At 45.9% G+C, this 17,737-nt stretch overlaps 1 protein-coding gene across 1 annotated transcript in view; it reads left to right on the top strand.

Moving 5' to 3' along the window:
- Positions 1–8,899, top strand: part of CHSY1 (chondroitin sulfate synthase 1) — a 77,788-nt gene extending 68,889 nt beyond the window's left edge. The window contains exon 3 of the mRNA XM_033188818.1: positions 5,542–8,899. Coding sequence (XP_033044709.1) covers positions 5,542–7,134 — 1,593 coding nt within the window. The 3' untranslated portion in view covers positions 7,135–8,899. The remainder of the gene's footprint in view (positions 1–5,541) is intronic.
- The last annotated feature ends 8,838 nt before the right edge of the window (positions 8,900–17,737 follow it).

Here is a 17,737-nt window from a genome sequence, read left to right on the forward strand (position 1 = left end):
GAAACCCCATCTCTACAAAAAAATACAAAAATTAGCTGTATGTGGTTATGTGGTGGTGCATGCCTGTAGTTCCAGCTCCCTGGGAGGTGGAGGTTGCAGTGAGCTGAGATCACACCACTGCACTCCAGCCTGGGTGACAGAAGGAGACCCTGTCTCAAAAAAAAAAAAAATATATATATATATATATGGATATATATAACACATTTATTTCAAACTTTTAGAGTTTAGCCAGAAGGTACTTACAGCACCTTTCACTGTAGTTTAAAACCCTCAGCCTGTTTTACAGCTTCTACCAGCCTGTTAGTCAATACTTTTCTCCATGTTTACCCCCTTAGCACACACTCTGTGAAGGTAACGACCATAGGCAGCTTCTAAAACATTTTGAGAAATGGATTCCTGAAAATGTGTGGGGATGTGGTGTCCTAGTGGGTCTGTGAGAAGTAATCAATCATGTAGAGGCCTCCCATGGGGGCCCATCCTCCCTATGTGGCGTGTGGACAGCCAGGAATAAAGTGTGCAGTCATATTTGGTCTAGGGAGTAAAAACAGGTGACCACTACATCATTCTCTCCAGAGTAGTATATACTTTCTCTTTAAATATGCTACTGATTTTTGCATTTTAAAACACATCCTGGTCAGAGGAGCCGAGCCTTGTCCTTGTATGCTTTTTACCACGTGTAAGATATTGAGTCTGTCCTCATCGGCTGTTTCCTTCTGTATTGATGTCATTCAACAATTTCTCCATACTTGCTCTGCTTAAAGACCTCACTTGTTATGAACTCGATGTATCAAGCGCTGAGTTGGACTCTGGAGATGGAGACAGTGAGCACCCCTGCCCTCCCCTGGTTGCATATGTTCCCGCAGCTGCCGCAGGGCCGTCCATGTGGTACCTCCTTGCACGGTCATTCTGGCCCATGCATCTTGTTTCCTGGATCCTGTCATCTTCTTTACAGGTTTCTTTCTTCGCTTTAGAGGAACACATCCTTCAATAGCTTCCTGGGAAGGAATGAATGCAAGGTAAAATTGAGTCCTGAGTATCTGAACATCTTTCCCTCTACTCACTTGATGGATAGTTTGGGAAGAGAATTCTACACTGAGAATAATTTTCCACTCCTCCCACTTTTGAAGGCATTGTTGTTCGTCAGCTTCCAGTGGTGTTATCTGTGTCCGGTGCCATTTCCATTTCTGATTATTTGTATATGCCATTTTTCCTCCTCTTTGGAACTTTTTAGATTGCTTTATCCTGTAGTTTTTATACTGGATACTTTTATACTGTACTTTTTATACTGGATACCTAGAGTTTAACCCAGGCACCTGACTCCCTTAATTCTGGATCCTTTTTTTTAATATTGTTGTTTTCCCTCCTATGTGCTTTTTGTTCCTAGAATGATTACTTTTCTCTCCTGTTGTCTTTTTTTTATTGTTAATGATCTTCTAGGGATTTCTTCAATTTTATCTTCAAACTCTACTCCTTTGTTTGGCTGTTTTGTGTTTGGTTTCGAGGGTTTTTTCCTCTGGTTTTTCATGTTTATAGTTTTCTGTTTTGGTTGCATGGATGCACTATCTTCCCTTTGACTATATTGTAGCTTTTTGTTTTTGTTGAGTTTTTCTTCTGTTTGCTGCGTTGTTTTTGTACCACCAAGGTTTTTTGCTTTTGTTTTGTTTTGTTTCCGTCATTCCCATGTGGAACCCTTTTTCAGCTGCCTGATGATCCTTGACTGTTGATTCTCATTTAAGAGTGAAGCATTGAGAAGCTGACCAGAAGCTGTGTAGCTGAGGTTTTTAAAACTAGTATCTTTGCTGTAATGATCCAGCTTTTTGGTTGATGTTTTTGTTGCAGACTCTAGGTATCTATGGTACTGTTCAGTTGATCCAGAAAAGACTCTTCCAGTTTCCTGCTTGGGGTAGGGAGTGGGATAAGTGTTCTGGGAGGCAGGTGGGATGTGAGGGCAGGGTCCTGCTCAAGTCCCCAAATTTCCATTTCCCCATTATCAGAGTTGCACCTCACCACCTTGTGCTTGGGTGTGATTTCTGGAAAAATTAAAATTCAGAGTTATGTATTTATCAAGGAAGTAAACCCAGAGGACTAAGATGTAGTATTCAGTCATAACTGTATGAAATAACTGTAGTACATACTCTACTCCTGTAGTGACTTCATAGCTACCTCCTGTTGCCATTGTGGTGAGCTCAGGTGTTGCAAATATAGGCTTGAAATGCTGGGTGACACTAATAATCCCCACCTGAACAGTTCATCTCTCCAGAAAATTGCATATTGCAGTAAAAAGTGATCTCTTGCAGTTCTTGTATTTTTCATCAGGTTTAGTGCAATACCGTAAACCTTGAATAACACCATGGGACCCATATGAAGTACCACTAACCATGCTGAAGTGGCTCCCAAGAAACAGAGAAAAGTCATGACATTACAAGAAAAAGATGAATTGCTTGCCTAGGTACTGTAGATTGAGGTCTGCAGCTGCAATTGCCCATCCATTTCAGATATAGACGATTGATCTTGTAAACAGACAATGTAAACTCACAGTATGAATAAATACAGTGCTGTAAATGTGTTTAACTCTTCGTTCCATGCCATTTTCTTAATAGCATTTTCTTTTCTCTAGCTTCCTTTATTGTAAGAATGCAGTATATAATTCACACATCATGCAAAAGATGTGTTATTGATTGTTATTGGTAAGACTTCCAGTCAACAGTAGGCTATTAGTAGTTAAGTTTTTTGGGAGTCAAAACTCATACATGGGTTTTCGACTGCATGAGGAGTCGGCACTCCTGACCCCCACATTGTTCAAGGATCCACTATATTTGGGAAGAGAGAAGAAAATCATATGAGTTTTACCACTCCCATTTAGCCATACGTCTCCAGTGTGTGTTCTAAGAATACCTCTGTGCTACTGTCTTGAAGCACTGTTGAGGGAGGAACAGAATTCTGCAAGCAGACCCACGGGGAAGCTGCGGCATGACCCAGTGGGGCTGGAGAGAGAAGGGTCTGAGATACATGGGGAGATGGGATTGGCAGCATGAGCTTCCTGTAGGGCAAAGGAGGAACAGCACATGCTTCAGATTGTTCTCACCTCACTGTAGAAGACAGGTTGTAAGGCCAAACTGATGTGTGTTTACACTCTTGGAAATGGAGAGACCTTCCACAAAAAATATTACGGTTCTTCATGTTCATTGTTAAGAATTTGGAAATTATAAGCAGATGAAATGGAAACAATATATACTTGAAACAAATATATATAAAATCTCTGCCAAAATTATTATCTAACTTTTTATCATATAGCAGAAAGTCATGATTGTGCTGGCTCTCAGGGAGCATGTAGGTTTGTGGGTTCTCTGCCGTAGTAGAGCCTTTCTTACCATGGGTCCTCAGGTGGAGTCAGCAGTAGGGTCTGGTGGCATGCACAGTTACTTAAGTCACGTTACAAAGGCTGGCCTTAGTGAAACAGGAAGCATGGCTCCCCAGACCCTGGGAGCATCTTCTGAGGCACCATAGCAGGTCCTTGTAACTGCTGTGCCCATAAGTGCCCCAACAGGATTGTAAAATGGCTATATTTGCTTCAAGGTTTTAGAGCCTGCAACAAATCTTTCTAAACCTTTCTTCTCTTTGAGTCCTCACATTACCTTTGCCACCTTGTAGCCCTGCCGTTTGTACCCAAGAATCAGCCCAGCTGGGAAGTGGACAGTAAGGATGCTTTGGGCAGGAACTTCTTAAGGCTTCTTTTGTTGTGACCCACAGAAGGAGCAAAGTAAAAAGAAATAAGTTAACATGGTTGATCCAAGCCTGGTGGCAGGGCCTAGATCTTCATGTTGTTTGTATCTGCCCCGCCCATCCAGGGCTTGAAGGAATTCCGGCACCAGTTGCTTACTGCCTTCTCTCAGCAAGCCCCAGGTTACTTTTTTGCTTCAGTTTACTTAAAACAAGAGTTTTGATATTTGCTTTCCTGTAGTTGATAGTAAAGTTGAGAGTAGGTAGCAGAAGAGGCATATAAAATTCCATATAAAGTGTGCCCTGTGTGCTGCATGGGGGTCAGAGTTGGAGTTTCTCCTCCTAGCCTAGGGAGGCTCTGCTTCCCACCCCTGTAGAAAACCTGACCACCTTTTCTAATTAATTGTACAGTGTGGCAGGGATTTCAGTGGTAAGTCCATGTGTGCACCTCCCATGTGGGAAGCTTAAGCAGTGTGGGAAGGAAAGTTGGAAACAGCGGCAGCACTTTGGAGGACCTGTAATTCCGCTGTAATTCTTGCTCTAAGACCAGACTCACAGGTATCCAGGAGGTAAAGGTCAGCACTCCTCAGACCCCAGCTCTGTGCAGGGCCTGGCAGGCATGCAGGCTCCCTGTTTTCTTTTTACTTTATGAGAAAAAGAAATAAGGTATAAAAGTGCCAATTTATATTTCTCTACTATTATGGTAGTTGCAGTGGCTCAGGAAGGCAAATAAACCAGTCTGCCAGAATCCGCTTCATCCCTTATCAAGAGTTAGTGTTTAACAGTATGAACAAAAAACCACCATGAACTTGAAACAGGACTAATTTACCAGATACCAACCTCAAATGCTTTCACTGAACATTTTTTGCAAACTATTCTTCTACCTTCCAACAGGCTTTGTAAAAACGTTCATCTCCTTGCTCAGATGTACTGAGGCGTTAGGCACATTCCCTTCCTAACTTGAGGGAACCCATTTTGGCTGATGGCCCATAAGCTTATGGTGTCCCAAAACCTGCACCACGGGCTGGAGGCAGAGTTGGGGGAATAGTGAGCCCTGTGCGTCCTGCCTGTTTCCCATTTGCCAGCGTTTTCTGAGCCCCCAAGCACCAAGCTCTGTGCTTGTGCCAAAGACCCCATGCTGAGCAAGCAGGCCCGCTCCTGCCTCCACAGAAGCCCTGGGAGAGGGGCACCTTCCTCGTACACAGGGAGGCCAGCAGCCTGAAGAGGGTTTTCAGTGCTTGCTTCCAGAGACTTCACAGAGCCTTGTTTCATCCTGACAGCGTCCTTGCAGGGCCAGGCCTCCTCCTGCCCTGATGGGCTTTCCTTTCCCTTAGCTCCCTGGAAGAAGGGTAACCGTTCACTCAGGTTGTTTGCCTGAAGTTCTTCTGGCTCTCAGGAGGAAGTTTATTCCCATAGATAGAAGCCGCAGGGCTATTCAGGTCTTCAGCAGGGACACATGACTCTGTGGGCCCCTTTCACAGGCATAGTGGGACGGGGGTGGCATTATCTTTCAGGCATGCTCATGTGGTGGCACCGTGATCTCAATTTTATACCTTTTCATTATGGGACAACTTTTTCATAATTCTGTTTGCCTGTAAAATTATATTGGCCAACTTTGGTTATTAACCCTTATTTTCTTAAGCAGTTTCTATATATGAATTCTTCTAACCACATTGGGCTGCTGTTGATTGGGCCTTATCTAGGGCCTTTTGTGTGCTGTGGTCCATTCAGAAACATTTCTGATATTTGCGTTTTCTTTAGCATGTGCTGGCACTCAATCATAGAATACTAAATTTGTGATCTCTTTTTTTCCCTTAACAGATGCAACAGCTTTTTTATGAGAATTATGAACAGAACAAAAAGGGGTACATTAGAGATCTCCATAACAGTAAAATTCACCAAGCTATCACATTACACCCCAACAAAAACCCACCCTACCAGTACAGGCTCCACAGCTACATGCTCAGCCGCAAGATCGCCGAGCTCCGCCATCGCACCATACAGCTGCACCGTGAGATTGTCCTGATGAGCAAATACAGCAACACAGAAATTCATAAAGAGGACCTCCAGCTGGGAATCCCGCCCTCCTTCATGAGGTTTCAGCCCCGCCAGCGAGAGGAGATTCTGGAATGGGAGTTTCTGACTGGAAAATACTTGTATTCAGCAGTTGACGGCCAGCCCCCTCGAAGAGGAATGGATTCCGCTCAGAGGGAAGCCTTGGACGACATTGTCATGCAGGTCATGGAGATGATCAATGCCAACGCCAAGACCAGAGGGCGCATCATTGACTTCAAGGAGATCCAGTACGGCTACCGCCGGGTGAACCCCATGTACGGGGCTGAGTACATCCTGGACCTGCTGCTTCTGTACAAAAAGCACAAAGGGAAGAAAATGACAGTCCCTGTGAGAAGGCACGCGTATTTACAGCAGACTTTCAGCAAGATCCAGTTTGTGGAGCATGAGGAGCTGGATGCACAGGAGTTGGCCAAGAGAATCAATCAGGAATCTGGATCCTTGTCCTTTCTCTCAAACTCCCTGAAGAAGCTTGTCCCCTTTCAGCTCCCTGGGTCGAAGAATGAGCACAAAGAACCCAAAGATAAAAAGATAAACATACTGATTCCTTTGTCTGGGCGTTTTGACATGTTTGTGAGATTTATGGGGAACTTCGAGAAGACGTGTCTTATCCCCAATCAGAACGTCAAGCTCGTGGTTCTGCTTTTCAATTCTGACTCCAACCCGGACAAGGCCAAACAAGTTGAACTGATGAGAGATTACCGCATTAAGTACCCTAAAGCCGACATGCAGATTTTGCCTGTGTCTGGAGAGTTTTCAAGAGCCCTGGCCCTGGAGGTAGGATCTTCCCAGTTTAACAATGAATCTTTGCTCTTCTTCTGCGACGTCGACCTCGTATTTACTACAGAATTCCTTCAGCGATGTCGAGCAAATACAGTTCTGGGCCAACAAATATATTTTCCAATCATCTTCAGCCAGTATGACCCAAAGATTGTTTATAGTGGGAAAGTTCCCAGTGACAACCATTTTGCCTTTACTCAGAAAACTGGCTTCTGGAGAAACTATGGGTTTGGCATCACGTGTATTTATAAGGGAGATCTTGTCCGAGCGGGCGGCTTTGATGTTTCCATCCAAGGCTGGGGGCTGGAGGATGTAGACCTTTTCAACAAGGTTGTCCAGGCAGGTTTGAAGACGTTTAGGAGCCAAGAAGTAGGAGTAGTCCACGTCCACCATCCTGTCTTTTGTGATCCTAATCTTGACCCCAAACAGTACAAAATGTGCTTGGGGTCCAAAGCATCGACCTATGGGTCCACACAGCAGCTGGCTGAGATGTGGCTAGAAAAAAATGATCCAAGTTACAGTAAAAGCAGCAATAATAATGGCTCAGTGAGGACAGCCTAATGTCCAGCGTTGCTGGAAAAGACATTTTTAATTATCTAATTTATTTTTCAAAAATTTTTTGTATGATCAGTTTTTGAAGTCCATATACGAGGATATATTTTACAAGTGGTTTTCTTACATAGGACTCCTTTAAGATTGAGCTTTCTGAACAAGAATGTGGTCAATGTTTGCCTTTGAACACATCTTCTTGCTGAACATTATGTAGCAGACCTGCTTAACTCTGACTTGAAATGTACCTGGTGAACAAAACTTTTTTAAAGAAATGTTTTGTTTTGAGACCCTTTGCGCCAGTCCTGTGGCAGAAAACGTGAACATTCCTGCAAAGTATTATTGTAACAAAACACTGTAACTCTGGTAAATGTTCTGTTGTGATTGTTAACATTCCACAGATTCTACCTTTTGTATTTTTTTTTTTTTTACAATTATTTTAAAGCCATTTCATGTTCCAGTTGTAAGATAAGGAAATGTGATAATAACTATTTCATCATTGTCTTCAGGAGAGCTTTCCAGAGTTGATCATTTCCCCTTAATGGTACTCTGCTCAGCATGGCCACGTAGGTTTTTGGGTTTTTGTTTGGTTGGTTGTTTTATTTTTTATTTTTTATTTTTTTTCTGAGACAGGGTCTCGCTCTGTCTCCCAGGCTGGAGTGCAGTGGCACAATCTCGGCTCACTTTAACCTCCACCTCCCTGGTTCAAGCAATTCCCCTGCCTCTGCCTCCCGAGTAGCTGGGATTACAGGCACATACCACCACGCCCGGCTAACTTTTTTGTATTTTCAGTAGAAGTGGGGTTTCACCGTGTTAGCCATACTGGTCACGAACTCCTGACCTCTGGCACTCCACCCACCTGGGCCTCCCAAAGTGCTAGGGGTGAGCCACCACGCCCAGCTGGCCACTTAGGTTTTAAAACAAGGGGCGTAAAGAAAGCACAGTGAGATATGTGGCCGTTCTCGTGGTAGTTCATTTGGCCTAAATGGACCTGGCATGAAATTTCAAGAAGGATTTGGCATTTTCTCTTCTTAACCCGTCTCTTTAAAGGGTATAATATTAATGTTTAGAATGACAAAGATGAATGATTACAATAAATCTGATGATGTACACAAACTGAAACACACACACACCCCCTAATGAAAACATTGGGGAAAAATGTATTTGGTTTTGTTCCTTTCATCCTGTCTGTGTTATGTGGGTGGAGATGGTTTTCATTCTTTCATTACTGTTTTGTTTGATCCTTTATATCTGAAATACCTTTAATTTATTTAATATCTGTTGTTCAGAGCTCTGCCATTTCTTAAGTACCTGTTAGTATTATTTATGTGTATCAGGAATGTGTTTAGTCTTTTATTTGCAGTAAACCGATCTCCAAAGATTTCCTTTTGGAAACGCTTTTTCCTCTCCTTAATTTTTATATTCCTTACTGTTTTACTAAATATTAAGTGTTCTTTGACAATTTTGGTGCTCATGTGTTTTGGGGACAAAAGTGAAATGAATCTGTCATTATACCAGAAAGTTAGTTTTTTAAACTCTCAGATCAAATGTGCCTTAATAAATTTTTTTTTTCATTTAGATTTCAAACAGTGATAGACTTGCCATTTTAATACACGTCATTGGAGATCTGCGTATTTGTAAATAGCCTGATGCTCCTTTGGAAAAATAAACCAGTGAACAATATTTTTCTATTGTACTTTTCAGAACCATTTTGTCTCATTATTCCTGTTTTAGCTGAAGAATTGTATTACATTTGGAGAGTAAAATCTTAAACACGCTTCATAAAGTTTTTCCAGTTATTTGAGGGAAATACGTCTGTGGACTGCAGTTTGGGAGTGAAACGAAACCCAGATTCAAGTGCTTCCTTCTGTTTTTTCCTCGAATGAGCTTGTCCTTTGTTTGTTCCTCATCAACTCGCTGACTCCATGTTCTCCAAAACAAAGGTCTTCAAACCAGGCCCAGGCCCCGTCTGGCTCCTTGATAGAAATGTCCCCTCCTAGGCCCCACAGAATCTGCATTTTAACAAGTGCCTCAGTGGTGCTGAGGCACAACTCGGGGTTCCGGGATCAATCTAGCTAGAGGATAAATCAGCACAGTTGCAGTATAACCCAAGAATCAAAAGAAGTGAGATCTTTGATGCCAAGGTAGCAAGCTGGTGTGGACAAGCATTGCCCCCAGGACAGGTATATTTACAGTGTAATGACAGTTAAGTCCCAGCATAATGACATTGCACTCACAGAAAGAATTGCCGTAATTCAGCCTAATTGCCATTTACTCTGTGGGAGTGTTTAGTTTTTTCTTGGAGAAAAAGCAGAGACATTTTTATTCTTCGGTAAGGAAGAGCGTAATAATGCACCTTAATGACAAAGTATTATAAATTCTTTCCTATTTACCATAGTAACAGACGGGGGGAGGGGGGATTTGGGAGGTGGCTGAGTGACACGTTTGAGTGTTCATCCAGCATTTCGGTGACCCTTGGCTAAACCTGCCATCTCTTTCCCTGCTCCCACTCCTGATCAGGTCTATCCCTCTTCCCGATGGTGGTGTTGGTGTTCATGGAAGCACTGTCTCCCTTCCAGGCTTGGTTTCCAGAAACGCAGTGGGACCCCTCCTCTGGCTCCCCACCCTGGCAGTGGTGTGCCTGCACTCCGCATGCTGACCTCCAGGTTCCACTCGCCTCGGTCACCTGGTGCTCTTTTGCCCAGAGGGTAGACTCAGCAGTTCCACTGGCACCCGGGTCCTCCTTAGCCTGGCTACTGTCCCTGCATCTCTCATCCCCCATTCCACAGGGCACCTCCTCCAGCCACTGGGCCCCAAGTCATGGGGGCCTCCTTGTCTGTGGCCCTGGCACACACTTTTCCCTCCATCTGGACAACCTGACTCCCCAGGACGCAGCTGAAACACCCCACTGTCCACTGTGCTGCCGCCCTGGACCCTTCTGTGGGATATGACAACAGCTGGACCTCCTCCTGTGGCAGTATCTCCCTCACTAGAGCCCCTCAAGGAGGCCGGGGGCTCTTGCTCCTGCCAGTCCCCTGGCATGTTGGGAACCACACTCCCCTACTCCCTCCAGTGCCCTCTCCACGTGTGCCTCCTGCCAAAGGCGTGCCCTCCTGTCCTCCGCAGTGAGCCCTCATGCCATTGCACAGGCTGAGACCTGCGGCCCCTACTGGGCCTAGAAATAATCCGTACCCCCTGAAACTCAGGAAGCTTCCAACTTGACCCTTTCACTGTTGCTTCCTGTCTTAATGACTCCTGTGAACAGTATTTTAAAATTGTAGTGTGTAAGTATGGCCGAAGAAGGGGAGAAGGGCACAATCAAAAAAGCATGAAGAACCTCCCTCCTTTCTCCCAGCACCAGCTCAGGCCTTCCCACAAAGAGCCACCAAGTTTGTCCTGGCCAGGAAGGCAGAAGTGTACGTATAGATGCATAGACAACATTTTTGAACTTTGCACACAGATGAAAGGGAATTCCTTCTCTCTTGGGCATGGGGAGCCTCAGGGCAGGAGATGGACATGGCTTCATGACCCAGTGAGGTGTGTGGGGAGGGGTTGCCAGTGGGATCCTGGCCTTGTGGTTGGATGCCAGGAGCCCTGCCTGGAGTGGGACCAGGAGAGCCTTATGGGGCAGACAGCACTGGCAGACCAGGGGAACCTGCCGCTTGCTTCCAGAAAGCAGGTCATCTTCCCTGCACTGCTGTTTTAGGCTGGGATGAGACCGGAGCATGGATGTGGGCCTAGCATCCCAAGGTCTTCTGTGGAGGTGAGGCCGTGTGTCACAAGGTATTGAGACAGTCCCTCTTGGCTGCAAAAGCAGGGAGGCCTCGGGAGCGAAGGCGGCGCATTCCCTCCACTCTGGGATGGGAGGGCCAGGGAGGGCGTTTGTGAACTCGCAGCTTGGGCCCTTCAATAGTTCAGATAATGGAAGGAACTCTGCCCCTCGGATGTCTCATCTTATTCCCGCCCCTGCCCCAAACACACCTTTGTGGCCCTGCTGATAAGTTATTGAGGCCTATAGGCAAAGTCTGTCAGAGCCCCTTCCTGCTATTTCACAAAGGCATCGAAGCCTAGGCCCTGACCAATCCCAGAAGTGGACATGGGTTTCTTTCCCCCGAGACCAGCAGGCTCAGAGCGCTCACCAGCCATCTACATAGCAGTTGGCCTAAGCAAAATGATCGTCATATTTGCCTCCTTGCCATGCCCTTGAAGGATCACCTAGAGGTCTGGGCGTTCCTGCAGCCACTTCCAGTCACTACTCAGTGTGTTCACCAAGTCAAATGTACACGCTAGTGAGTTACCAGCACCACAGTCCATCTCGTAAGGACAACACTTAGGTTATGGGAACCAGTAGCTTTCAGGGGCATTCTCTCAGCTGTTTAGGGTCTCGTTTCTCAAGACCCATCCTCCAGAAAGGTGACACACCTGCCTACTGCACTGAGGGGCTCCTTCCCAGGCCCTGGGTGGCAAGGTTTCCTCTTGTGCCCTCATCACAGAGGAAGCCAAGGGCCAGCCCTCACTGTGCCTGCACAGACGCCTGCCCTGGGGTATTAGGCTGCATTACTGCTATATAACTTGCTGTAATCTCTGCTGCAAAGGAGCTTATGTACTTCAGCTGGAGCAGGGGTGGTCTGTCAGCTCAAGCGGCTGCACAGGGCTGCTACCTGCCACGGTGGGTCCCGCTGTGCTTGCTAAAGCCTTGAAAGATACCCCCTTCTGTTCTGCTTGAAATGAAAATGCTCGCACCAAATCTGCTTAGTCTAACTTGTTATAAATGCAATGAAAATGTAAAGGTTACAATGCAATGGATCAAATTACAGTAACTCATTTTGAATGGCTTCCAGTAGACAGCAGATGCTTCAGAGTTCGGTTTGGTTTTCTGCAGTGGTGTAGGGGTGAGAGGGGGGATGTAGACCTTCACCGGAAACCATCACGTCAAACAGATTAGGGGATGGCTTGTCATCAGTGCAGTTAAAACACTTACATGCCTTTTGTCAGATATTTCTTAATATGTTTAATTTACTATTCATGGTATTTCAGTTATGAGGGTCTTCATTTCTTACTAATACAGGCAAAAATGAAATGTTGTCCTTTAAAGAACATTCTAGCTACATTTCCTTTAAAACTGTAAGAGTAGTCGGTTATGCCTGACTGCTTTTTAATGAGAAAATATAATAAGAAATTGATCAAATCACTTAATAGCAAAGTGGTTGGGCAAGCTCTGGAAAATGCTTAAATGAAGCTGGCTTATCTGTAATGAATTCTCCATCGCAATTAAGTCGGCGATGCTCCGGGGCTGCCGCTGCCCCCTTCCCCTTGCCAACTTGGCACGACTCATCCCCTTGGCTCATGCCACAGCCCTCCACATGCCTCACTCACTGCTTTACATGTGACCCTACTGGAGAAAAGAAATGCTTCTAGCCAAGCCTCAGAGCCACCTGTGTTTGAATTAAGTTTGGATTGAGTTTTAGGCAAAAGCTCAGAAAGGGGAATTTCATTTATAGCCTTAAAAGCCCTGGGCACACCCCGAGGTCTGAAGCTAGAAACAAATAATTTCTAAAAGTGCGCTTTCAAATGATCCCATTAGTGTTGTGAAGGAAGCATTTTGGGGATAGATATATATATGTTGTTTTTTGTTTTGTTTTGTTTTTTGTTTTTTCTAGAGAGAGTCTCCCTCTGTGGCCCAGGCTGGAGTGCAGTGGCGCAATCTCGGCTCACTGCAACCTCCACCTCCCGAGTTCAGGTGATTCTTGTGCCTCAGCCTCCCAAGCTGGGACCTCCCAAGCTGGGACCACAGGCATGTGCCACCACCCCAGGTTAATTTGTGATATTTTTATGAAAATGAGACGGGGCTTCACTATGTTGAAACCCTCTACGGGGTAGACACGAGGTTTCACTATGTTGGCCGGGCTGGTCTTGAACTCCTGGCCTCAAGTGATGGATCTGCCTCAGCCTCCCAAAGTGATGGGATTACAGGCATGAGCAAGCGCCCGGCCTACAGTTTAGATTTTTGAATGGATTCTATTTCTTCCATGGTAAATAACAATGTAACTGCAGCAGAGGATATCCATATAGGGAAGTAGAGAAGGGAAAGGAAAGACCAGGCCCTTCCTCTGTACCACCCGGTTCCCACTCTGGCGAGTTCCCATCAAGTTCTGCGGTAGGTACCATTTGATGTAGGGGGCCAGTACCATACAGTTTGACATCTTGCTTTTTTTCCATCCATTTAAAACACATTGGGACTGTGAGACTGCCTGGGAAGGCTGCCTTCTCTCCTAGAATAGGGCGTTTCCCTCCTGCTGGCCATCTCCAGTGTCCCGTGGTTCCATGCTGAGTCACAGGATGCAGTGAGCATCTTTCCACATCACCCTTTTCGTACTTTGGGTCATCCTCTTCCAGGGCTGAGGGACTTTGGGGCTCGGCCATTTCTGACATAACACTAAGTCGTCTGGCGTTTTGTTTTATTTGGTCAACGTTGACATTTTGTACCTACTAGCTGGTTCTAATAAAACCTTTTTAAAAATAAGCCTGAAAAGTGAAATGACCTTTAAGAAACACTATGAGAGTATTGCACACAGTGTCTTGGAGCCCTCATCCTGTCAAAATGGCAACTCCACAGACCCAACTCTATGACTGCAAAGCTTGAGTCAGGACAAAGTGAGACAGATTTATTGATGACTCAGGGAAGGAGAAGAGGCGTGTTCCAGACAGACGGCCTGTTCGGGAATGAGGTACACTCCACTCCCAGGAAGCTGGTGCTCATTCCAAGAGATGGGACAGGCAGGGGCATGGAGTGGAAGTGGCTAGCCTGAGATAAGAGCAGCTCTTTTCAGACTTGGCAAGGCGTCGGAAATGCTGGACGAGATGTGGACATGACCAGAGGCACTGGGCCTCCGTCTGGGCAGCCAGGAGTGATTTCCTAGTGGGAAAAGTGTACATCTGCAAACAGATGGGAATACATTTTGATATGCAAAGATGGAATTACTGACCACCTTTACCTATGTTCTAGGCAAGTTTTGAAGATTGATGTTATATTTTATATAATGTCATATAGAAAAATGTATATTAGTTATGATTTATCATTATGTGGCTTCTGTGCTACTTGGAAGACACTGCACATTATTAGATCTGAAGATAATGTTTGGCTGTGGGGTGGACTGGAGTCCAGGGGCCTGGGGACGCTGTGGATCAGCACTTATGTAGGAGGATCAGGTGATGAAGGGAAGACACGGTGCATCTCGTGGCAGAAAGGGCAGCACCAGTGAGCTGGGGGTTTCTCAGAGAGGGTCATAGGCTTGAGGAGAGCAGTTGTTAACAACACGTGCCTTCGCGGCTTCCCCAGGGCTAGAGCAGCCCAAAGGTCTGAGGCGGCTCCCCACGCAGCCCCTGGGTAATGAGCAGTTAGGATAATGATTCATGGGCCTTTTTTAAAATTAGATTTGGGGATGGGCCTTTCTACCAAGAGGATGTGCCTTCCAGCAAGAACTCAGCAGTTCAACTTCTCATAGGCAAGTGTCAGCGCACTCACCATCTGGGCCGCGTCCTCAGGAGGAGGTGAAATACATGTTCCATCAGCTCGGCAGGAGAGGAGGGCCCTGTGCAGCCCCAGCTAGTTTCCCAGGGTCCACCAGCAGCTGCTGAGCAGCCTTGACTGCTCTGCCTGCCCAGAAGCCAGGTGTCTGCTGCCAGGCCTTCCCTGAAGAATGCTTGGTTTCCATGTCACACCTGATCTGGGACCCTAGCTTAATGCCCTATGGTATCATCTCACCGCCTTCTCCCTGAGCTGAGGGCTGGTGCAGTGGCCTTTCCCTCTGAGTCGCTGCTGTTGCAGCCAACCACCCTGAGTGACTTTGGTAGGTGAGTTTGTCACAGAATGGCTCCGTTTTGCCCCCTTCCCCTGTCCCTTTTCACCCACACAAGGGTCCTGTCCACGCACGGCTCTACTTTCCCACCTTTCCTGGCCTCGTGGATCTGCCTTTCTTCTGCCTCCACAGCAGTCAGTTTCAAGTTAGAAGTAAAATATCTGCAGGCCACAGGATTTGGGAGAAAATGTGATGCATATGGACTTTTGTAGGTTTGGGACTAAATCGCTTCACATTGTCTTAAAACGAATCGTCTGAGAGGATGTCGAGTTGCCAACTTTGAGGACAGCTGCTGTGCAAATTGAATCCATTTGCAGATTTTGACATCAGAAACACAATTCCTATTTGGGACAAGACCTCACTGTGTTTGGGTTCTAAATGGTGAGCAGGTAGCTGTTATGCCTAATGTCAGAGTTTCGCCAAGCTGCAGCCACCTCGGTGACACTAAAACCAAATTCAAGCATGCTGCAGTGATTCCTGTGAGCCCTCAGCAGAATGTCCCTCTGCAGGAGGCTTGATGCTTGAATATGGCTCCAGAAGAATTAACTAAATTGTACATCCTGAAGTAGCAGAGCGGGCCTGGGCTTGGGGACAGAGTGAGAGATAGTGATTCTGTCATACTGTCAGATATTTTCCTATATCCCACTGTATACACCAACCTGTATATAAAACCCATGAGAGATTCGGGTAAAGGGCAGTGAATGCAAAGATTTGGATTAGTTGTGAACTGTGTGCTTGGCACTGTGGAAGGAGAAGGGGCCTCAGAACCAGGCTGACCTAAGTTTGAGTCAGTGGTGGTCCGAAGACAGCAAGGGACTGGCTCATGAAAACGGATCCCCAGCTCCACGTTCAGTGACATCATACTGGTTGCTGAAATTGGCTGAGGTGGGAGTATTTACACCACAGGAAATGGCACATGCTTCAAAGCAGGCCGTTTTTTATTTTTATTTTTTTAAGTGGGACTTACCAGCATAGCATTGGTTTGGATCAACTCCACAGACAGTTGGCCAGGCCCTTTGCCAGTGTGCCTGCAGCTGTGTGACCTTGGACAAGTTACATGTGCCAGAGCTCAGCTTCCTCTTCTGTAAAATGGGCATAGTTACTAGTATCTCTCAAGACTGATGGGAGAATTGACAGAACCTGGCTCTCCTCCTGTCACTTCATTTCAGTTTGGTGTCACCTCCCCACTATCTCCCCACCTGGTTGCATCAGCTGCTCAGAACTCCTTCCAGACCCACATCCTGTGAGTCATCAGGTCCCACAAACCCTCCTAGATAAGGTCCTAGGATGCTCCTCCCACCCCTCATCTCTTGACAAAGCTGCATTTACAGGGCATGCCCTGCCCATTTCCTGCTCCTCCAGTCCAGCCTCTCCCTTAAAAAAAATGAAAAGCAAATCTTATCTGGACTCTCCTGCTTAGACTGAACCAGTTCATGCCCAGACTTCCTGGCTTAACTGGGCTGAGGCTCTTCTTGACCAGCATCGCCTATATTTCTGACCTCATCTGTTCTCCATAGCCCCCACCCCATCACCACAGCCCCCTACTCACTCCCTCCTCCTCCTGAAGAGGAAGTCAGACAATCACTTCTTGGAAGCGATGCTTTCCCCCCCGGGCTTCCTGTGCCTGGAATGCCCAGCCCTCGCTGCCCTGGACGCACTTCATGATTCAGTGGCAATGTGACCTTCTCTCTGGGCATGTGAGGCAGGGTTTTAGCCATGCCTCCCCACCCTCAGCCCAGGCCCCTTTCCACTTCCATGATTGGATCTCACTCCCAGCTGGGGACTGTGTCTTGATCTACTGGGTTCCTGCTGCCCCACCAGGCTGGCCAAGCCCATGCACACCCAGCTTTGTGGCCTGCTCCCCCCGGCCAGGGGTCTGGTGGGGCATGGTGTTCAGCCAAGATTAGTTACCCTTCACTTCTGTTCTAGCCTCTCAGCTGGGTTATTTGCCAAAGGAAAATAACAGCTAAAATTAGATATTTCTATAAAGACAGCCTGGGACATTCAGTTTTTAGGCGAAAACAATCAAATAGCTTTCAATGTAAGAACAAGAACCTGACTTCAGAGATATGGAATGCTTTCACTCTTGAATCATAAAGTTAACAATTATGGAACCATTACTAAGTGCCAGGCACTTCATATAGGTTCCTTCATTTACTGCTCCCCCCATCTCTGTGAGATCAGAATTCTTGACCTCAGTTTACAAATGAGGATTGGAAGCCCAGGGAGCTCAGGTGATGTGCCCAAGGTCATGGAGCCAATAAATGGCAGATCCAGAATTCAACCAAATCAGCCTTATTCCAAAATCCATGTTGGGGGGAGAGGGGAAATGCAGTGCCAGAGAGATTTAAGATCCTCAATTTAGACTGCTGGCAGGGTACCAAGAAATGGCAGCCCCTTGAATAGGATGTTTTACTGTAAAGCTCATAAATAGTTTACCTGTTTAATTTTTCTCTGCCTTTTAAAAGTTTGATTGTTTTAAGATTCCATAAGCATACTATTGAATATAGGTGCAGTAAAATCATTTTTCTTCAAAATACACAGTATTCAGAAGATTCTAGTTTCAGGAATTGTGGAGTAGCTCATATCAGACTACTCCTCCCACAGATAGCAATTATAAACTATGGACAAAGTAGCAACTACCATGACAAAAGGAAACAACTATTTGAAGGCCCTGGAGAATAACGAAGACCAGGCAGAAACTGGAGAGAATTTGATGCTTGATAAAAAGGAACTGCATTGGGTGAGATGCATGT

Source organism: Trachypithecus francoisi, unplaced genomic scaffold (assembly GCF_009764315.1).
Source record: "Trachypithecus francoisi isolate TF-2019V2 unplaced genomic scaffold, Tfra_2.0 Lachesis_group3, whole genome shotgun sequence".
Lineage (NCBI taxonomy): Eukaryota > Metazoa > Chordata > Mammalia > Primates > Cercopithecidae > Trachypithecus > Trachypithecus francoisi.